The following is a 22,690-nucleotide window of genomic DNA, read 5'->3' as shown; positions in this document are numbered from 1 at the left end:
CAGAACTACCTAAACAGTATAGAAATTGATTTATGTATGCAACCACAGCTGCAAGAAAGTTATTTGTCCAAAAATGGAAGGAAGAAGAGGTCCCAACGAGAGAAGAATGGATATAGAAGTTAATGGGACTAGGCAGAAATGGCAAAACTTGCTGGGAGAATAAGAAATCAAGATAGCAATTTAACAATTTTTTAAAGAAAGGAATGGAAATGGTTTACTGAGTATTTACAAACAAACTGTAAACAGATTAAGACATTGGCAGGATTAATGTAAAAACCTGTAATCTCTCTCTCTCTCTATATATATGGGATATATATGGGATATATATGGGAATACAGTGGTACCTCGGGTTACATACGCTTCAGGTTACATACGCTTCAGGTTACAGACTCCGCTAACCCAGAAATATTACCTCGGGCTAAGAACTTTGCTTCAGGATAAGAACAGAAATTGTGCTCCAGCGACGCAGCAGGAGGCCCCTTTAGCTAAAGTGGTGCTTCAGGTTAAGAACTGTTTCAGGTTAAGTACGGACCCCCGGAACGAATTAAGTACTTAACCCGAGGTACCACTGTAGATATATGAAATAATATGTTGAGATAATTTGGAGTATGTAGGAAGATGAAAAGAAATGTAAAGAACCATAGAAAGAGGAGGAAGGGAGTCAGAGTTTTAAATGTTAAAATTATGATTGAATAATTGTTGTAATTTATATAAATGAAAATTATAAAAACTAAAAAAATAAAAAGCTGCCACTTGGCTTTTGAACCTCATCCTATAGAACAACAGCCCTCCCACGAGCCATAATCTTCCAAGAATCAAATCTGATCCCCGTTCATGGTTCAAAAGAGTGCTCTTAGCTGTTGTTGTTGTTTAGTCGTTTAGTCGTGTCCGACTCTTCGTGACCCCATGGACCAGAGCACGCCAGGCACTTCTGTCTTCCACTGCCTCCCGCAGTTTGGTCAAAGCTCTTAGCTACTCATTACTATATTTTTTCTAAGGTCCATGGCTTCTGGATTTTGCTTCTGTGCTTTGATTTTGTCCCAGGGCAGGGGGGCTTTCTGGGCATAATTTCTTTTCTGTTACTTTTAACAACCACAAAGAACAAATGAGATAGCGCTGCCTCTAACAGTGTCATGCTAGATGCCGGCAGGCATGATCAGCTGAAGGAACCGAGTGGGAAGGAGAGAAGTCAGAGTAATAGTTGCAGCAAACCTCGTGATGATCTCCACCCAAAATAAGCCCACCCCCCATGGGCTGCACTGCAGTATGAAGAGCCACTCGCTCATACAGCCCATAAACATCCTCCTCCCTTCCTTGAAAGCTGCCTCAAGGTCCAACGGCTCCATTCTGGATCCTATTTTGGACATGTGCAACATATTCCAATTCATCCTTGCTGAGAAGTTAGTGCCACTGTGCCTAATGGCTCTTGTTGGCCACTAAATGTGTTTAGGAATGTGGTCTTACACACAGAACAACCCTTGAGCTATTTTCGCAAAACAATTATTTCCATTTAAGAAGCTCCTTCAACCCCTATGATATTCCAAATGAGAGAGAGAGAGAGAGAGAGAGAGAGAGAGAGAGAGAGAGAGAGAGAGGTTTAAAGCAAGGAAGGGGAAGAAATACATAAACCATTTAATAATACAAATATACTGGAGTAGCAGCCAATCTCACCCCTCTCCTGGGGGGCCACTATACAGAGAGAGTCACTGCTTATTGTCTCAAAGGCACACAAAAGAATACAGAGAGAGTTCTGGTAGGTCAAGCATCCTTCCTATTCTTCATGGTAGCGAATAATATGCCTCTGGGAAGCCCACAAAGAAGACATGAGAACAACAGCCCTATCCTCAGCAACCGATACTGAAGGCAACATAGTCATCAAGACTAGAAGCAACTGTTAGCCATATCTACCACAAAACTGTCCGTTTCCCTTTAGAGCCAAGTTGGTGACCACCACCATATCTTAGGCTAGTGAATGCCAGAGTTTATCTATGCACAATGTTCTCTGGGAATTTCTGTGTTGGCGGAAAAATTAGGGAATGCTCGTGTACATTTTATGTACACAAGTACAGAAGTAAAGTACACCTCCTGGAACTGGAAGTTCCTAATGCTGTCTACCTTTGATCAATGAATGTGTGTTCTCATGAAACACAGCCATTGGCATTGGATCTTTGAAGTTCCTTACCATATTGCTGTTAGTCTTGCTGGCATGTGCCTCCATCTGTTGCCAGAACTTCTTGGATTCCTGTACAATATCTTCATGGGTCATCCCTGGAATTATAATAAAGTCTTCTATTAAGAGCTTCCAACTTCCAGAATCTTTTCAGATTTTTTAAAACAATGGTTTTACTTGTAGTGCTTCAAAAAGCCAATGGACCAACAGACTGGGAGATTCAAGTAATTTCATTGTGAACAACCCTGAGATCTCTGATGAAGGGTGGTGGGTGGGTACACACACATACACACACCCCACCCTTCATATGTGTGTGTGTGTGTGTGTGTGTGTGTGTGTGTATAATACTCTACAAGTGCAGCAGAAATATAGCAATAAAAGGGCATAAAATTTAAGAGTTCTTGAAATTGGCTGCCTCCAATTTCCAACCACTCTTGCCAAGTTGACAGTTACATCCACTGATCCACTCTAGAACTTTTCTTTTCTGCAAAGTGTAGAATATTAAAACCTAACACCACAAATCATTCCCTCAACTCTTATAATTCATGTATGTAAGATTTTAATATACTAAAGGTACAATCCTATGGTCCCTAGAAAGGCATCTCAGGAACCATAGGTACTGCAGATTTCCATCCTCAGGATGAGCCAAGTGGTACACTTACCGGAGTACTGCTGTAGCAGCCAAACTTTGAGCTCTATGAAGCTGTGAGCAAAATGGCAGCTGTCTTCACGCAGGCAGCCGTAACGCACCTCATGCCGGCACACATCAAACTGAAAGTGCTCCTGGAACTGGCGGATCTTGGAGTATTTTAGTGAGGTGGAACGAACAATGTGAACTAGACACCTGCATTGAGGAGAGGAATGTTTATTCATAAAGATGCTTGTTTTAAAACAGCAGTGATATAGAAAAATACTGCTCAGCCTGAGCCAGCCCATCCATTTGCAGCACCTTCTGCCCCCTGATTCTACAGAGAAGAACCTCAAATATGGACTGCAATGTTAGCCTGTCAAGAGACTGCCATAAAACATGCCCACCAGTCCCTAATTATTTGCACCTTTTGTGGATTTTCATTATAAGCCACTTTGGGAAAAGGCTGGTTCCACAACTGAGGTGCTTATGTGTGGTGGTTAACAGGATGGCATCACGGTGAGGAATGCTGCTTTGAACGATCTGCTAGATGACTGCAGCAGCAAGAGCACAACCACATGTCAACTGTTTCCATGCTGATAAAGGTAATGTATGAATATGGATTTAATGATCCTTATAATAATACAGGATAAGCCAGGAGTATTCCTAGACTCAAACGGGTTGTGGGTAGGGCATTACTAGCGAGACCATCAGCCACAGCTCATTGTTGAGCAACTGCTTTTCATCCCCAGCATCTCCAGGTAGAGACACTCTAGTGTGAAACCCTGGAGAGCAGTCTGTCAGTCTGTGTAGAGTCAATACCGAGCTAGTTAAAGGTTTGACTTAGTACAAGGCAACTTCCTATGACGAAGCCCAGCCCACTTACTTGTTATCATAAAAGCTATGTTTCGCAGCTAGGTTGGAGCACACTGCTGGCGAGTCCTTGGTCCCTTTGCTGATTATCCGGGGTTTGCTGTCAAAGCAGATCTGCAAGCACACCATTAGAAAAGGGTTTCAGACTCTTAAGTCCCTAGAAATTGATTTAAACAATCATTTCTAAAGCACTTCCAGTGCACTGTAATATTTGCCTAACAAGGGCTGAAATCTGAATGGTTCCCAAATGGAACCCTGGAGAGCCCCTGACATTCAGTATCGACAATACTGGGCAAGATGGTCCAATGGTCTGATTCAGTGCAAGACAGCTTCTTGGGTTCCTTTATCATGCTCCTGGCAACTTGTGATTATAGGTAATTATTATTATAGACGAGGAATTAAGGCTAGGAGGTTGCAACTTGCCCACTCAATAAGTCCCGATCTTCCAGGACCCAGCCTAACGCTCCATTGACTAGAACACAGTGGCTTTCTGCTAAGTTATTTAGCGAGACAACAGGATGCTTATTGTAATCAAGCCACAACCACACAGTGATGTTTCCAATTCATGTTTCTCAGCAGTACTGGGGGTTTCTGGAGGCCAGCTCAAGGCTAGCCACATAGCAACTAGGCAGTAAATTCCAGAGAGGCGCCATTTTCCGTCACTTTAAAACAGAGCTGCAACCCAGACTGGAGTGTGAGAGAGAAAGGGTAAGCAGAATTTTGGTGTTTTAATGCAAAACCAAAACTGATAAATGTCAGCACTGGACAGTATTCTGGGTGAAAGGCTCAATGGCCCAGTTATGTAACTAGACAAGGAGAAAGATGCAGTGGAAGGACATCTTGCCTGCCTTCTACTCCATACCTCACAGAGAAAGGTGAATATGCCCTGGTGTTCCTTCAAGATCCTGGCAATGGTCAGGCTGCCCCGCTTGACTCCGCCCAGCGGGTCAAAGAGGAGGTCACGATTGAGAGTCCCCTTCCGCTCCTCTGTCCACACGTCGATCTCCTCCTGGTGGTACGCGAAGGTGCAGTTATCCCCGTACTTACAGTCCTGCTTGTTAAGCATATCTACAAAGCAACAGACATCACACCACCACACAAGGAATGGAGGCTGGAATCAGAACCAAGCTCTCTTGCTACCCCTTCTTCTGTTTCCTTCTCTTCCCTCCCACCCAACCCCAAGATCACAAACAGTTAAAAATAAACCAATGAGTTCAAAATGTCACATCTTGGTGTAGCCCAACCTTCCCCAACCTGGTACCCTCTGGATGCTGTTGGGACTACAACTCACATCACCCTGGACCACTGGACACACTGGCTGTGGCTCATGGGAGTTGCAGTAGAACAACAACAACACCTGGAGAGTACCACATTGGACAAGGTTGCAATTAGTCATCATAATAACTCAAGCCCCTGTCATCTTTACTAATGATTAACTTAATCTCCCCAAGGAGACCTGCCTGACACCTGCCCATTTTGGCGTAAGTCAGACAATTTGATTTTCTTAGGATGTTAATTTAATCATCTTTTCTTGGCTGATGGCAATTGTGTTTTTACGCTGCCCTTTTAAATCTTGCTGCTTTGGGTGTGCTTTTGTATATCTTTTATCTTGTTTTATTACTGAACTTTGAAAATTTTGTAAGCCACCATGCTGGGGAATCGATTGAAGGCAAAGGTAGAAATCCCTATAACAATTAAAGTCTGTATACATTCATGAAGGGGAGGGTCGGTCAGTAGGAAACAGGTCATGGCTACAGAAAGCAGCCTCTCTCCCCCCATGCCATATTTCACAGAACCCTCCTTCTGTATGAAGCAGTCCCATCCCCCCGTCCCCCCCATGCACCCTTTCCCTTCAATTCACCTTTGCACAGATAATAAGATCCCACAAAGTTTGTCTTGGTTGGCCGTGGTCGGATTCTCTTCCAGGTTTTATCTTCCGAGTTGCAGCGCCGGCCCAGCAGTATATCCCGCTTGCACTTGTGTTCCAGACCTTCTCGATAGGTATAATCGCCAGCCTTGGGTCCTACAAAAGGGGAGACAAGATTAACAAGAGCCCAGTTTTTCCTATAGCAATTCGTCCAAGTCACCACAAGCAAATAACCTGTTTTGGGATAGCAGATGCGACAGGCTTGTTTGAAGATGTGAGTGGATGCCAGCGGATTCTTCACAAGCAGAGCTGTGTTGGGCATCACTGACTCTGGCTGACACATCAGCAACTCTACCACTTTGGGTACCGTTGGGTGACTTGGTCCACTGTGGTTTGCCTGGAGAGAGGGGAGGGGAGAAATTGAAACAGTAATTGAAGCCCTCTCCTGAAGTTCTTTAGGTCAACCTGCATTTCAGAAAGAACAAACCAAAGTCGGCAGACTAAAGCCCTTCTCATTGATGACTCTACTCTACATGCAAGGAGAATTACTCTGACTTCCGTGGTTAATCCAAAATACAATATTGAGCATTCCCATGAATTCTAGGCAGCGTTGCAAAGAAGAACTGTCAAAGTGTTGCCCTATTGTGCCATTAGTGGAATAGACTGGATGACATCTGGGTATCAATTATATTACTGACTGTTACACTGAAGGTGCACCTGAAAAGATATTTCCTTCTTATTTGAAAGCTTATTGGAAAGGTCAAAGAGTATCCTACAATTGTCCAATACACTTTAGTTGCCTATGTGGTTCAGCTAAAGTGTCATATATAGCTCAGGAGGGGAAAAATAACTTTTTTTCTTATACACAGCTGTATCATGGTAATTGTGAAAAATAGTGAAATTAGTTTTTTGTAACAGATTTCATTAGCTTTCCAACACAGTTTTAACATTTTAAATCACATACTTTGTTGACATTGTATCTTAAATTAGAAAAGGTGGCACCAGCCATCTTAATGACAGCATAAAGAGCTCAAGCAACCTGCCAGAACGGGCTATCACATGAAAATGCAACCAAGATATACACCTTTCAAAAAATCCTAGTGAAGTTTTGCCACCTTACATGATGCTAAAGGGTCCATTTTCAGCTCTTGGCCCACAGATTATTCCATCTCCCAATCCAGAGAAAAAGAGAACAACTACTACTCACCAAGGGTGGTGGTTTCTGGATACCAGCAGGTTGCCGTGGTTCTTGTGTGCTGGTTTCCTCTGAACAAGGAGAGAAAAATCACAAGAGAAATGAAGGCAGCTGGCCAGTGTTACAAGCATGATTGCCAACTAGCGAGCACTACCACATTCAACAACCTTCTCTTTTCTTAAGTTCCCAAGAGGCAACAGAAACCAAGTTCCACATTCTTTTAGCACTTGAGGCAGATAGTTTCAATAATTAAAAAACCCCCTAGATTTAAGAAAGAAAATCATAGTAATGCTCTTGCACAGCCCTGCCACCCAGGTCATTACCATGAGGTCTGCACAGGAAAATATCCCAGGGGGTTCTCTCTCCAGTGTTAGTTTCAAATTACTCCAAGGAGGCAGTTCTCACCAAGAGGAAAATTGTTTTCTAGTGGTTTAGATATCACTAGCTAGAAAAAGACTCTTTTCTTCAAATTTGCTCTGGATCATACAGAAACATACCTCCTGCTCCTTCATCCTCTTACATGTTAATCTTGTTATTCAGTCAAGTAATTCTTTAAGTTTCCCTTAATCTATAATGCAGCAATGAACTAATACTGCTGCTGTTTGGTACGAACCACATGATGGGCACTATACAAACCAACACATTTATCCATTTGCTTATTTATTATACCCAGCCTAGTTAGAAAAAAGAAACATTTGCCATTTAAAAGTGACAATACAAGGCTGGGACATAGGCCAGGAACTGATATGAGTGGTGAGAAGGAGAGAGTTAGATGGCAGTGGAGGAGCATGTAACATGAGCCTAGGGCAGTTGATGCTTCACAGAGATATGCCTAAAAATTATATGGAGTTTTGATGTAGCATTGCTCTTCCTTTCTCACAAGATAATGTGACTCTAACAGGCCCCACACCTACCAACAGTAAAGGAATCCAGCGCATCTAGTGATCCCCTATTGGTTCCAAAAGCATCCAACACATCGAGGCGGGACTCTGTGTATGGGAGCAAGTCCAGCGAATCCAGTGAGTCCAAAGGGGAGCTGCCACTGCCACCCACAGGCGATTCAAAGGCATCCAGGACAGATGAGGAGGAGAGCTGCTTAGTGGCATCCATCACAAGGCCAAAGGAAGCAGGAGGGAGAGGTGTGGAGACTGGAATGCTGGCAGTCACCACGGGAGGGAGCAGAGGAGTGCCACCTGGAAACACGGGAATCAGCTGGGGCATCTCACTAGACAGGTTGGCAGGGATGGCACCTTGGACCAGGGACTTCAGCAAGAGAGAGAAAACATGATACAGTTAGAGGGGAAGAGATGAAATACACCAGATATACAAGGTAGGTAGCACAGGGCACTATGACAGACAGAATTGAAGACTAGTTTACAGTTACATTCTCCAATGCAGCACCATTATCAACCAGTATCTGGGTAATAATAATAATAATAATAATAATAATAATAATAATAATAATAATTTATTATTTATACCCCCCCTTCTGGCTGGGCTTCCCCAGCCACTCTGGGCGGCTTCCAACAAAATATTAAAATATTGTACAGTAATCCATCAAACATTAAAAGCTTCCCTAAACAGGGCTGCCTTCAGATGTCTTCTAAAAGTCTGGTAGCTGTTGTTCTCTTTGACATCTGATGGGAGGGCGTTCCACAGGGCGGGTGCCACTACCGAGAAGGCCCTCTGCCTGGTTCCCTGTAACTTGGCTTCACACAGTGAGGGAACCGCCAGAAGGCTCTCGGCACTGGACCTCAGTGTCCGGGAAGAATGATGGGGGTGGAGACACTCCTTCAGGTATACTGGACCGAGGCCATTTAGGGCTTTAAAGGTCAGCACCAACACTTTTATTCACACAGACCCTCCTCTCTTTTGGGGAGCAACTCCTGACTCCCCCACTGCAGTTCAGCATTACATAGGCATCAAGACTAACCAGGTGTCAGAAGCATAAGTGGCATTAACTGGATTGAGGGAGCAGGGAGGAAGAATGCAACAGGTGAACACATCCAGTAGGATACCAGAAAGAAGCTTCAGGGAGCTTCAGAGAAGGAGAATGTGCCCAATGTTGACCCAGAGCATTGGTATATCTAGGAAAGAACCACCTACTCTGATTAGCAGTTGCTGTCTAACACGGACAACTGGTCTTTCCCAGTACATGCCTAATACTTTCCTAATACCGGTCTTGAAAGACCTACATTGGCTCCCAGTACGTTTCCGAGCACAATTCAAAGTGTTGGTGCTGACCTTTAAAGCCCTAAACGGCCTCAGTCCAGTATACCTGAAGGAGCATCTCCACCCCCATCATTCTGCCCGGACGCTGAGGTCCAGTGCCGAGGGCCTTCTGGCGGTTCCCTCATTGCGAGAAGCAAAGCTACAGGGAACCAGGCAGAGGGCCTTCTCGGTAGTGGCACCCGCCCTGTGGAACGCCCTTCCAGCAGATGTCAAAGCGATAAACAACTACCTGACATTCAGAAGACATCTTAAGGCAGCCCTGTTCAGGGAAGTTTTTAACGTGTGATATTTTACTGTATTTCTGGTTTTTATGGAAGCCGCCCAGAGTGGCTGGGGAGGCCCAGCCAGATGGGCGGCATATAAATAATAAATTATTATTATATTATTATTATAATACAGGATCCTTTCAGGTTGAAGTGTCAGGGATTGAACCCTGGATTTCCTGCATACTGTACACAACACATGCTCTGCCATTAAGCTATGGACTTCCCCATTCCTGATATCAGAGTTTTCTCTTAGCCATGATTTGAAACGGATGTTGGGGAGGAAACCCCGGACAACTTCAGCCACTGTCAGCATCAATGTCACTATATCACTTAATTGCATGTAAGACTAGTAGAGAACAATTTGCACTCCCAAAGGCCAACGTGTGTGGACAGGGAGACCAGAACTCTGCTTCCAATTACTTAACCACAGCTATACAGTTGGGAGTTTTAGATGTGCACACACCCTTTCTGTTCCCAAGGTGATAAACAATGCCACATGGAAATGTATAATATACTCAGGTCTCCCGTTGGCTCAGATCTCATCAGATACTTAGAAACCAAAAGGAGGAGTTTGTGGGTAGGGAAGAGAAACCAAAAGGAGGAGGGAGAAAGACACAGAACCCTCCAGTGCATGAGGAGAAGAGTGAGGGAAAGTCAGAAAGGAGTGACTGAAAGCAGAGATGTAGATGGATAGGTAGACCTAGGAAATCCACTCTTACCAGAGGGTATTGTGACCCATCTGCAATAGAATCCAGAATGGAGTCCAGTTCATGCCCAAGAACTCCTCCTTCAGTGAAGTCATCAGCACCCTCAGACCCTGGCATGGATGCAGCATCAGTAGAAGGGAGCAGGGTGGCGGCAGGCAGTGAAGTTGGTGTGCCTTTCGTATCCAAGTCAGTTGATGGAAAGGCAGGGTCCTCACTCACAGAGACATTGGGAGGGGTGACGCACTGGAGACCGAGAGAGCTGTCTGCAAGGCAAATTACTTGATCACATCCAGATGGCAGCACACACACAGATCCCAATCCAGTAGCAAAAATTGAAGCTCAGAGACTCTTGCTCTCTGAACTATAGGAAGCTACCGTATGCCAGCCCAGGACGTTTGTCCAACTAGCCCAATATTGTACACTCTAGGGGGCAGTGGCTGTTCAGGGTCTCAGGCAGAGGTCTCCCCCCCCCCATCACCCACTATGTGATCCTTACATAAACAGACAGAAACACCAGGAATTGAACCACAGACCTTCTGCACTCAAAGCCTGTACTATACTGTGTCTCCCATCTTCAAAATATGTCTTTCAGTATCTGTCAGAGTACAATCTAAAGTCATATTTCTAAAAGTTTCTTCAGATTTTATAGAATGGGGGTGCCCTGTGTATCATGGGAAAAGGGTATCTCCTGCAGGGGATTTCATTTACACGTGCTGGGAGCTTCAGCATACATTGGTTTTTCTGTCGAGCCACACAGTTCAGGGGAACAGCTGCAAACCCAGTGCAACGTTCCCAAAGCTGGCTCAGGGAGGGAAGTTGCAAGAGTAGGAACTTACTTCCGCCCTCCCCTCTACCAGAACATTTTCTGTCACTCAAGTTATAGTCCTTAGTGGCAAACCAAAGAGACAAAAATTGCTATGAGCCAAAGGAACATAAAACTAATCACCTGTTTCAATGTCATCTACAGAGCCCAATCCATTAGAAACAGTCTGCAAAGAGAAAGAATATACTATTGTCATCCCTCTGGCAGGGTGGGGGGAGTTGCTACTCTCAGCATTCAAATCTTTTCTCCAGCTTTCACAAAGAGTTATTTCAGGGCACACAGTGATGTACCTAACTACAGGAGTTTGCAGTTTTTTCCTCTTGCAAAGTGTTTATTCACTTTACTGACACACATACTGGTCTTTGAAACTAGCACTAATTTCCTCTCTTTCACCCTTCCCGCCAGACTTCAGGCAAGCTTTCAACTATTAAAAAGCACAAAAAACTTGGGCATATGTTCATCTGGTTAAATTTTCTTTGGATCCCTTTCCCGTTGGGTTTATTTTTTTTAAAAAAAAACACCTTGAAATACTGCTCAGGCCCTGTGAGTTATGTGACTAGTTGGACCGACAACCAGTGCTCTACACAACTGACTGACTTCATGACTGTCACAAGGGCCATTAGCTAGCCAGTCAGCACTCTCTACAGTTTTTCAGATTCTGCTAAAATTCTGGAATGCAATCAACTGCACTTAAAATTAAACATTTCTAGGAGGCATCATTTCTTGCAACACTGGACTTAGCCAGTGAGTGCCAATAGTACTCTAGCCAAGCAGGATCACTGAGAAACATGAGGGAGATATTGGCATACTTGGTGGAATCCCAGGGTTAGAAGAACAATAAAACTCTTTAAGCGGGAAATGGGGACAGGGAATGAAATGAAGTTTCACGAAGAGGTCCTGGCTGGCTGGCATGCTGAACAGCAGCACTTGACACTGCAAAATGTTGTTTCAGGTCTCACTTGCACTATTTTATCAATAAAGGCTACCTGATTTGGTAAGGCAGAAGACAGGCCATTACTAAGTAGAGAAAACGTTTCCAATTCCTGCTGCAAGGAAGAGAGAACAGTGGTAATCTACAAGATTCTGACACAAAGTCACTTCCATATTAAGGAGCAGGTAAACATACAAGATGGCACTGACAGTGTGTATATATATATGTATTGCACTGTACATGCACCCTGTACACAGACCAGAAATTGCAGCTAAACCTCACTTCCCAGTTTTCTACATTCAGTACAAGGCATGCTTATATAAAAGTCAAATTGGACAATCTACTTGCAGGTTGCATGCTGTTCCCAACAAAAATTGACTACAGTACTGTGTTTGGAATATCACATCATTTGCAAGTGGATAGTCTTATTCTGGATTTTATCCTGGGTGAAACTAATAGTGCTAAGTTTTGACAGGAGAGGAGGTAGGTAGTCACGCTCTCTAAGGTCTTCATAGGTAGCCAGACAGTATGATTCTGTTCTGAGCTGGCTAGCTGAATTAAATGTCATTTCTAATTAAATACCATTTATAATAGTGGCAGGTACTCTTAAAATAGAATACAGTGGTACTTCGGTTTTTCGAACGTCTTGGAAGTAGAACGTTTCAGTTTTTGAACGCCCAAAACCCAGAAGTAACTGTTTCAGTTTCTGAACGCTTTTCGGAAGTCAAACGTGCCACACGGCTTCTGTATAGAGTTTTCCGGAAGTAAATGCTTCGGTTTTTGAAAGTTTCGGAAGTTGAACAGTCTTCTGGAACTGATTACGTTCGGAAATCGAGGTACCACTGTACTCACCATTCCAAGCTTCTGGTTTGCCATAAGCCTTTTATACACACATTTACACGCAACTGTACACACCAATTAGTACTCCCCCCCCAAAAAAAAACCACATGGAGGCCCTTCAGATGCTGATGGACAACAACTTCCATAATCCCTGACCTTTGGCCATGAAGTCTGGGAGTAATGAAAGATGGAGTCATGTAAACATCAGGAGGGCCACACAGGACCCCAAACTAGACCTGCTCAACTGCACCAAGCCCAATTCTGGGCACTGGCCATAAATGGCGCTTCACCAGAACTCAACACTTCCTATTTCTGTTTTCTCTTTTGAGGACTGCATAAACATGGGAGGCTACCAAGCACTTCAGAGGTTACCACACCTTGTTGGTGAGCTGAATCACATGCTGTGCAGCCTTGGGCTAGAGTGCTGGATTTGGATGCTGGAACCCCAAGTTCACATCCCTGCACAACCATCTTGATGCTCACTAGCTAGCTTTAGGCAAGTCACTCTCAGTCAAATGTATCCCAAAGGATTGTTGGGAGGATGCAATCACATAGCCCTATATATGCCAACTGAAATTAACGTGGGACATGAATACTATACCTGGGGCCTCTTATAGGCTTTCCGGACCCTTAATCCCAGTTTCTGTGCAAGCTCCTGGCCGAGTTGTGCTACACTTTCATCCTTCAAGGAGAAGACAATGAGCACATTTGTAGGTGTACAAAGTGTTCCACTCAATTCTTTGCAAATATAGCCCCCCCCCCTTATGTGGGGTTACATTCCAGGCCCGTCATATAAGTGTAATTGTGTAAATTTCATAAGTAAAATTGCATGAATCCTCTAAATGCCTATTGTTCCCTGCTCCCAAGCTCTCTCTTCTGCCGTCTCTCCAATCCAGACCAAAATATTTAGAGGTGAGATATGAGCAGAACAAGGGACAGTGTTTCTGCAAGAGGGGACATAATGGCAGGGAAGCTGGGGGGGGGGGGAGAAGCAGCACTTGCAGTAAGAGAGAGCAGGTGCTTTCCCCCAAAAGCTGTCATAAATAAAAATATATTTGCAAATCTAAGTGCTAAAGATAATAATAAGCTTTCATATTTGTGCTGGAAACTGCATGCTCTATTTATTAGTTTGCTCAATGCTTGGAAGATTTGTAGATTCCTTTTTATTGCTCTTTGGATCAAAACAAAAGATGAGAGAGCCAATGATAGAAGAGGGGAATGGAAATCTCGAGTTTGATTGTAATTTATTTTAACACATTTATGCACTTTCCATTAAAAAGTCAATGACTGTAAATGTGCAAGCCACTACTTACATGCGGGAGGGAGAGCAAGCAGCGGCTGTTACATTCATATGCTTCCTTGTGCCTCCCTAGCTCATTCAAGCAGCGGGCTTTCCGGAATAGCGCACGGATGTTCTCCTTGTTGAATCCCAGAGCCTTCTCACTGTCTTCCAGAGCTTTCTCATGCAGGCCCTTTAGGAAAACGAGACTATCATAACCATAAGAAGCTTGATATAAACAGATCCTACACCTCTCCTTCCATGCAAGATCTGTCCAACCTAACTCACTGCTCTTAAGCTCTGCTTGTACAGAAAAGAAAGGGGGAGCAAAAGAACAGTGTGTCAGGTTAATACCCACAACAATGGATAATTCTTCCCCTTGGTGTATAGTGCCTGTAGTCAGATCCCTACCCTCACCTCCTAAAGGCAATGGCATGTGGAATGAATTGCACAAGTACAGTGGTACCTCGCAAGACGAATGCCTCACAAGACTAAAAACGCGCAAGACGAAAGAGTTTTCCGTTTTTTGAGTCGTTCCGCAAGACGAATTTCCCTATGGGCTTGCTTCGCAAGACGAACGTCTTGCGAGTTCTTGCGAGTTTGTTTCCTTTTTCTTAAAGCCGCTAAGCCGTTAATAGCCGCTAAGCCGTTAACAGCCGCTAATAGCCGTGCTTCGCAAGACGAAAAAACTGCAAGACGAAGAGACTTGCGGAACGGATTAATTTCGTCTTGCGAGGCACCACTGTATGATCATCATCTGATGACTGCAACATCAAATAAAGGCAAGTGAGCCATGACATATATTGAATTTTTAAATTTTATTTTAACCAAAATTACTTTAATGCCGTTTAAACCTGCTTATATGCAGGTTTGATGGAGAGATCAAATAAAGCACATACGTGCACAAACTAGCCCCAAGACTACTCACCATGGCAAAGTAGCAGGCAGCCCGATTGACATGCAGCTTGCATAAGAGATCCACCGGAATGGCCACCTCATCTGAAGCTGCATATTCCGCCACATTCAGCCCTTCGACATACTGAACCAGCGCTAGCTTGAAATCCTTCTCTCTGAACAAATCATTGCCCTCTGCAAATAAGTTTCTCACCAGCTTTTGCAAAAAAGCCTATAGGAATAAGAAACGAAGAAAAAACACTATGCCATCCCGTAGTGTCCTTGCTACAGTGCCAAAAAGGCATCAAAATCACTATATACGTTCTCTCAGAATATAAAGGAGGCACATAATTCGAATAATCCTAGAAAGTCACAATTCCCTGTGGACAGGTTTATGAGAAAAAGCTTGTCTGCTGAGAGAAACAGTGTTCCTTGGTTTGAAAGCTTCATCGTGGCATGGTACAGTGAATGTGTCTATCCAAGCCAGTTGTTTTCTCGTAGTGTCAGCTGGACAAGATTCACTCATGCACATTAAGCCATGGTTTATGGTTTAGCATGATGTGTGAACGCAGCTCTCACCTGCTTTTTCTTCATATAATCTCAATGATATTGTGCTTCACAATATTTCTGTCTGCTATGCACCTGCTATGCAGTGTGCCAATGTCACAACACAGTGTGGACAGGACTTGACAAGAAAAATAGGACCTAGACCAGTCACAGTACATTTTTAGAGCAAAGGAGATCCCTAGATCCCTAGACTCATAGCTATGGTTGGAGAGGGGACATCTGTCAAAGGTTTTAGGGCAGGTGCCCTGCCAGAGGCTGCAGAACTCAAATGAGGAGTCTTAAGAGCCAGGCAACAACTCAGTAAGTAAATGGGCTTGAGTAAATTCAAGCTTCCCATTTTAAAATAAATATATATCTCGGGCAAGTATGTATAGCATGCTTGTTCAATTAAAGCAAATTTGGCAGTATCAAAGCTAAGCTCTACTCAGACCCACTGAAGTCAACGTATTTAAGTAACTTAGTCAAACAACAAAAATATTATTGGAAAGTAAATGCCCACGTTGTTGATAGTTTTTTACATACTCATATTTTGAGAACTGAACCAATTGGAGATCTCAGCAGCAGGAGGATATAAAATTGTAAGTATAAAAATCACCCACACAAACCCAGCTGATAATCTCAATGCGATTTAGAATGGCATCTCCTGAATCCTAGCCACATCCATCACCAGCATGTGGCCCTCAAAAACTTGCCCAGAAGGAAATATGGACCTTGGATGGACCTCAGGCTGAAAAAGCCTCCCTATCCCTGTTCTCTGAGCAACTCTGCCCATCCAGCAGCAAGAAGCAACTACTTCCCTTTCCCTCCCTGCCATCACCACCTCAGTCACAAGGACTAATTTGTCAAGATAACATTTGGTACTTCTTTTTTTAAAAAAGAAACTCTTAAAATTACCTCATAATCTTCTTGGCTTAGGGGTAACGTGGACCTAAACAAAGACAAAGGGCTTCTGAAGTACAGAAATATACATATATATACATCACTCTAATATGTGAAGCAGTATAAATGCATAATATAAGTAGAAATAGGGAACCTCTTCTTTTTTACCTGTGGGCATTCGTATGCTCACTTTTCAGAGATGAGTTTGCAGAATGCACTTAAGTTTCTCATGGCCTGTACTTTAAACTATGTGTACTGTATTATCCCTTTGGCTTCAGCCGTTGCAGACAAATTTACCTGTTGCTGAAGAATACTTTGCTTATGTTTATATATACACACACACGCACAAAAACCTTTTGCACAAAAATCCACGTTATTTGATTGAGTGTGTGTGTGTGTGTGTGTGTGTGTGTGTATAACACACACACACAATCATTCTTTGGGCAAGAAAGCAGGCTTAAAGTAACAGCAAACAGAAAGCTACTAAGACAAGATAATAAAAAAATTGGCTGTGCTTCGGTATCGGTTTATATTTCTTTTGACTTTCAAGGCAGTGAAAGTGGCTAACACAGGAAAACAAAGCCCTCTGGGTAACGCGCTACCAACTATGGTATTAGCCAGCACAACATCATTCCTGAACTATCATAGATGGGAACTTAAATAGAGGGAAACAAATAAATTGTTTCAACTCGCTTGGGTGGCAATTGGGCTATTGCCATCCAAAAGTCCAATGTTTCCTGTGTTGATAAAATGTCCCCTGCATTGCTAGGTGGCCTCATGGAGGCAATACTTTCTCCACAGCCAGATAACAACCCAAACACACACTTTGGTTTCTCTGTCTAGGAAATGATAACACTACTTGTTTTTCACATCACAGGCATAGTGTCCAGTTCAATAAATTATGTCTGTCAAGTATTTTCCTTCAATAGAATGAATCAACATTCTTCAATATACAAATGGAAAAGGTTTTGCCTAGGTTCCCAAGTGTATCTAGTTTCCATGGGCTGCTACGTATGTGAAAAAGCTGGGTGTGCGCCACAGATTTGAAGGGAATTTGGCTCCTCTATCACTTATAATTGTACTATTGTACAGTTGTATGAACCAGAAGTGACTATCGACTGGAGTGCAAGTCTTAACCCTATAACCATAGACAGTTGGCATGACAATCCATTTACTCTAGAATAGTCTTATTAAAGTAGGAGCCTTCCAATCTGCAGCCTTACTCTAGAAAGTTAAGACTGCAAAATTCTGGTACAGTGGTACCTTGGAACTCGGACTGCTCGTTTCGGCTCCTGAATGCCAAAAACCCGGAAGTGCCCCGGTTTTCAAACGTTCCTCGGAACACAAATGTCCGGCACGACTTCAACTGTGCAAAAACCTAGCTGTCGGCCAATCGGAAGCCACACCTCAGAACTCGAACGTTTCAGAAGTCAAACGGTCTTCTGGAATGGATTACATTCGCGTTCCAAGGTACCACTGTATTTCACAGTTCTCCCTTACAAAGGTAAAAATCACAGTACACTCAACTCAAGGCCAAGTATACGTTTCCATGCAACAAGTGTTACTTATGTTATAGTGGTGCCACAATTTTGGAAGCTGTACAAGAATTGTGGTTTGATTCCTTATAAGTTTTTCTTAAATTAGGTATTTTTATGTCAGCATGTTTCTGCTGCTATTTATGAAAGTTATGCTTTATTGTGTGAGCTGTTTTGGTCTTCATTTGAAGGGGAAATAAATTATATATATTGAAAAATAAATATATTAAAGTAAGGATTGCTCGATTTCACAGATTAATGAGAATAGAAACAACACAGTCTCCAAACTTGTTCACTTACTGGATGAACTGTAGTCCCTTCTCTATCTCTTCTTTACGTTTTTGTCTCTCCATTACAGTCACTGCAGTGGGGAAAAGCATATATTAAACCTTTAGAGTTTGAGCGTACCCCACGATACAACTTTAACAATAACATAGGTAGTTTTAACTAGAGGTACCTGGGACTGTACAGGTAAAGAAGGGATGGGAAACCTGTGGTTGTCCAGATGTTGTATGAATCCTCCAATGTTTCCTCAGCACTGGGTGTGGTTGATGACAGTTAGAAGTCCAACAACATTTGGAGGCCCACAAGTCGCTCATCTCTGCTACGAAAGCATGCATTCCAACACTGAGGAATGGTCTCTCACAGCTGCTGCTTCAAATGTGGTGGGTTAAACCCATTTAGAATTGTATAGAGAACAGTTCCCACCCTCAAATGGGCCTAGGGACCAATAGGTGAGTGCAAATACTGTTATTAAATATAACTACATGTAAGCGCATATTACAGTAGCCACCCCCCTTTTTTAAAGCAAGGATAAAGTCTGCTTGATCCACACTGCCCCAAAATGGCCTCAGCTGATCTGCTACTATTCCAGCCCCAATGAACATCAGTGGACTGGGGTCTGTACAGAGGAACAAAATCCTGCTTTCTGTTGACACATTTTCTTCCAGATAGATGTATGCATTACCTTTTCAACATTACATTCTCATACATCCCCAAGTGTCCACTTTTTAGAAAGCAAACTTGAAAGGCAGGCTTTGATTTCCAGGATACCATAGAAACTATGCATACCATCTTATGCACACAGATGTTTACACAATTCATGGCAACACAGATTCTAAGACCCATCTAGCTACACTAGGTGTTTCCAATTTTGAAGATGCAAACCAAAATGAAGGCTGTGAATTATTTATGGTGGTACAACTAGGAACATGAAAGATGAAGATGAAACCAAGCAACCAACTCAGTTCAGGAGAAAAATTCAGAGCACAAAAATTATGTCATGATTCAGTGCGCTGTTCTGACATTTCATATTAAAAATACAAAACAGGAAAATTTGTTCTCGGCTATCTTTAGCTGTGCTAGGCAAACTTTAAAGTATTTTTCAGTTGGTCAGGTGCAACACAAGATGTGCTGAATCTGCAGCAGAATTAGTATTCCAAATTGCTGGAAACCGGGTATTTTTATCTGCTGAAACCAAAATGTCATCGCAGAAAGGAGAAAGTTCCACACAGGGGGGAAAGTCCAAGTGAGATTCAGCACATCCCATAACGTACAACACAAATTAAGACTAAGCTCTGAGTGAAGTTTGCAATGCTCCATCAAGCCTTACTTTGTGGGATCAGTTCTGGCAGCCTGAGGAGTTTGACAAGTTATTTGTGACTATGCCTCCAGCGCTGTCTCGACCATTGCTTTTCAAAACTGATTAAAGCTAGCTGCAGGGTGGGTGTGACTGGGTGGGTCCAGTGAACACTCCTTTGCACGAGGAAGTGGTACCTACAAATACATCCCAGTAGCAAGGTACTCATGAGAATTGCGGCAGTGCAATCGCAGGCATTCTAGGAGGAAACTGTTATGCCTTCCAAATTGTGTTCGGATCTGGGTTCAGGACTCAATCGGCCATGGTCACTCTGAAAGATTACCTCTATCAGGGGAGGGACAGGAGGAATGTGACCCTGCTGCTCCTGCTTAAACACCTGATTACAGGTTTCAGTATCGTCAGCCATGAAATCCTCTTGGACCATCTATGGGAGATGGATATTGGTGCACTGTTCTGCAGTGACTTTGGGCTTATCTCCAGGGATGCTTCCAGAAGTTAACACTGAATATGTGATTCTCAGCCCCCCTGCCTCTTGAGTTATGGGCTGCTACAGGGCATTATAGTGTCTCCAATGCTATTTAACATATATATGAAGCCACTGGGAGTAGCCATTAGAAGATGAAGAGTCATCAGTACTCTGGTGATACCCAAAACATTTTACAGTATCTGTAATATCTGAATTGGAAATGGCTGAGCAGGCCACTGGCCAGTGTCTGGAAGCAGTGGTGGGCTGGATGAGGGCTAATAAACCGAGTCTGAATCCAGGCAAGACAGTGTGTGGGTGTTGGGTTCCTAGGTTCAGTGAGAATGTGTCCCGATCCAGGATGGGGCCAAACTCTTCCTGAAAGAGGAGCTGCAAAGTGTGGAGTGCTTCTAGATATACAGTGGTGCCCCGCAAGATGAATGCCTCGCAAGACGGAAAACCCGCTAGACGAAAGGGTTTTCCATTTTTGAGCTGCTTCGCAAGACGATTTTCCCTATGGGCTTGCTTTGCAAGACGAAAACGTCTTGCGAGTGTTCCGATTTTTTTTTTGCTTTCCCCCCCTTTTTCTAAGCCGCTAATAGCCTTTTAGCCGCTAATCCGCTAAGCCTTTAATAGCCGCTAAGCCTTTAATAGCCGCTAAACTGCTAATAGCGCTAATCCGCTAATAGGGTTGCTTCGCAAAACGAAGAAACCGCTAGACGAAGAGACTCGCGGAACGGATTAATTTCGTCTTGCGAGGCACCACTGTAGCTCTATCCCTAGAGATGCAGATGTCTATGATGAGAGCCTAACCACTACTGTCCATGCATTGGTACTTCAAGGTTCGATTAGTGCAATGAACTCTATGTGGGGGCTACTCTTGAAGCTGGCCCTGAGACTGCAGGTAATGTACGATGCAGTTCTAGGTTGCTTGTGGGGATAAACCACCAGCAGCATATAGCACTTTGTTTGCAGGATTTGCATGGGCTGCCAATCTACTACTGGGCCAAATTCAAGGTTTCGGTACTAGCACATACAACTTAGGACTAGGCTGCTTAAGTGACCGCTTTATCCCTTATACACACAGTGGGTCTCTGTGTTCTGCAAGAGTGTTTCTCCTTCAAGTGCCCAAAATAGCAGAGACGTGTTCCAAAGTGACTTGGAGCAGGGCTTTCAATGTGGTTACCCCTGTTTTGCAGAACAGCATTCAAGTTTAGATACGACAGGCGTCTACTATCTGTACTCTCCAGAAACAATTGAAGATTTTGTTATTTCAATAAGCTTTTCCAGCTGGGTGAAAAGGTCTCTGTTCATTTTGTACTGTTTGTGTTTGTGAAAGGTTATTACTCTTTTCAAAACTTTTTAAAGCCGTTTTTGTGATAATGTAAGAGATTATTCATAAGTTTACTATTATTATACTATTATTATACATAATCCTATCAGAAGTCATAACTCTACATAAATTTCCAAATAAAAAAAACTGTATTTGGGATTCTTATATGGCAGGTGATACAAAAGTTAATGCATCTTACATATAACTTTGCCCACATATGCACCACAGAACTGTCATCTAAATATGCTGATGTCCTTGTCTGGAAATGCATTTTTGTAAAGCTCCTTCTCAAAGGAGTAACAATTTATTGTTAAATTTAAGCAGACTTTAAAACATCATGGGATTGTTTAACTATAAAATATATTTTGTAACCATGGTATTAATATTGGTTGGTTATATCATTATTTGTCTGTCAATCCCTTTAAACTGCCTTAATTTTTAGAAAGCGGGGAAAAGCAACACAACAACACTGCTGTGAGGGGTGGGAAGAAGTCTGAGGTTGGTTTTTATTTTTTGCACAAATATTTAAAATCATCTTGAGTACTTCTGCTGGAGTAGTGCACCTGGTAGTATTTTGCTTCTTAGGGTTTTTAAAAGTTCTCAAATGGGGTAACATAATAGGGAGCAGGAAACAAATGTTTCACTTTTAATATGATGTTACAGGCACTAGCCAATAGCTGCTCATGACATGCCTACAGTTTAAACTACATGGTGCAGAATGATTTTGCCAATGGTCTAACTCAGTATAAGGCCGCTTCCTATGTTACTGTGTACAATGGATAGTCATTTTATGGGGTTTTAAGATCCACCTAATTATTCCTCTAGCTGGTTTTAATTTTTATTTTGCTGCTGTGTATACTGTTCTTTAGATTTCTTTTATTTTATTTCCAGTTCTGAATTATTATTGTTGGTTTTCATTGTTTTTACTGTTTAAACTTTGGATTGTTTTTGTATTTTAGACTGGATCTACAAACTGCTCAGAGATGGTATATTGTAGAGTAAAAGCTTAAAACTGCTATAACATGCACTAAAAGCTTAAAATGAGAAATGAAACAAATGAAAAGGGACACATTTATTATCATGGTTTCAAATCTCATGTTTTCTAGACTCCCCTCCAACCCTGAACCTTGGGAGTTAGTAATACAAAGCTTTTATAATCCCATATGTTTGGAACGTTTCACCGATTATGCGATAAGGAGATTCTACCGAGAAAATGTACAAATGGGTTGGCAGAATCACAACAGGTTCGTTGCATTCATGCAAATTGTGATGTTTTGCTTTGCATAAAGAAAGCTGTGAGGCTTAGTTGCAGCCCTCAATATCGCACATTAACAGGGTAGCATTGAGCTGCAAACCCAAATGTAAGATTACTTTTACAGCACACATCTCCCTAGCGCTTGTCTCCCAAAATATTTACATGCACCGTAAAGACCTCTGCAATATGCAGGGAAAAGGAGGGAGGGAACAGATTGGCTTTTTCAGCAACGGTTTCAACACGTTTCCCATTCCCCTAGTGTTCATTCTCCCAGTTTTCAACATATTTTGGTTAGCTATCATACTATAATGCAACAGGCGTATAACAGACATTAGTAAGCCTTTTCGATGTGG

The 22,690-nt window shown here is 42.8% G+C and overlaps 1 protein-coding gene across 6 annotated transcripts in view; it reads right to left on the bottom strand.

Moving 5' to 3' along the window:
- Positions 1–22,690, bottom strand: part of ZC3H7B (zinc finger CCCH-type containing 7B) — a 47,915-nt gene that overhangs the window by 20,839 nt on the left and 4,386 nt on the right. For 4 of the 6 annotated variants that reach the window (XR_014516446.1, XM_083462583.1, XM_083462582.1 and 1 more), the window contains exons 2-17: positions 17,987–18,047; positions 16,167–16,200; positions 14,740–14,937; positions 13,846–14,004; positions 13,134–13,214; positions 11,748–11,807; positions 10,885–10,927; positions 9,951–10,201; positions 7,648–7,996; positions 6,746–6,804; positions 5,773–5,935; positions 5,533–5,694; positions 4,534–4,739; positions 3,685–3,785; positions 2,833–3,014; positions 2,183–2,268 (exon numbers count right to left, since the gene is read on the bottom strand). Coding sequence is in view for 5 of the 6 variants with exons in the window: in XM_083462583.1 (XP_083318709.1) it covers positions 2,183–2,268; positions 2,833–3,014; positions 3,685–3,785; positions 4,534–4,739; positions 5,533–5,694; positions 5,773–5,935; positions 6,746–6,804; positions 7,648–7,996; positions 9,951–10,201; positions 10,885–10,927; positions 11,748–11,807; positions 13,134–13,214; positions 13,846–14,004; positions 14,740–14,937; positions 16,167–16,200; positions 17,987–18,039 (2,187 nt within the window). In the remaining variant the exon portion in view is untranslated. The remainder of the gene's footprint in view (positions 1–2,182; positions 2,269–2,832; positions 3,015–3,684; positions 3,786–4,533; positions 4,740–5,532; positions 5,695–5,772; positions 5,936–6,745; positions 6,805–7,647; positions 7,997–9,950; positions 10,202–10,884; positions 10,928–11,747; positions 11,808–13,133; positions 13,215–13,845; positions 14,005–14,739; positions 14,938–16,166; positions 16,201–17,986; positions 18,048–22,690) is intronic. The other 2 variants (XM_083462586.1, XM_083462585.1) reach the window with 1 other exon arrangement.

This window comes from Podarcis liolepis (genome assembly GCF_965112155.1).
Source record: "Podarcis liolepis genome assembly, chromosome: 10".
Taxonomy (NCBI): domain Eukaryota; kingdom Metazoa; phylum Chordata; class Lepidosauria; order Squamata; family Lacertidae; genus Podarcis; species Podarcis liolepis.
The sequence above is the reverse complement of the archived record's forward strand: the minus strand, read 5'-3'. Positions and strand labels throughout refer to the sequence as shown.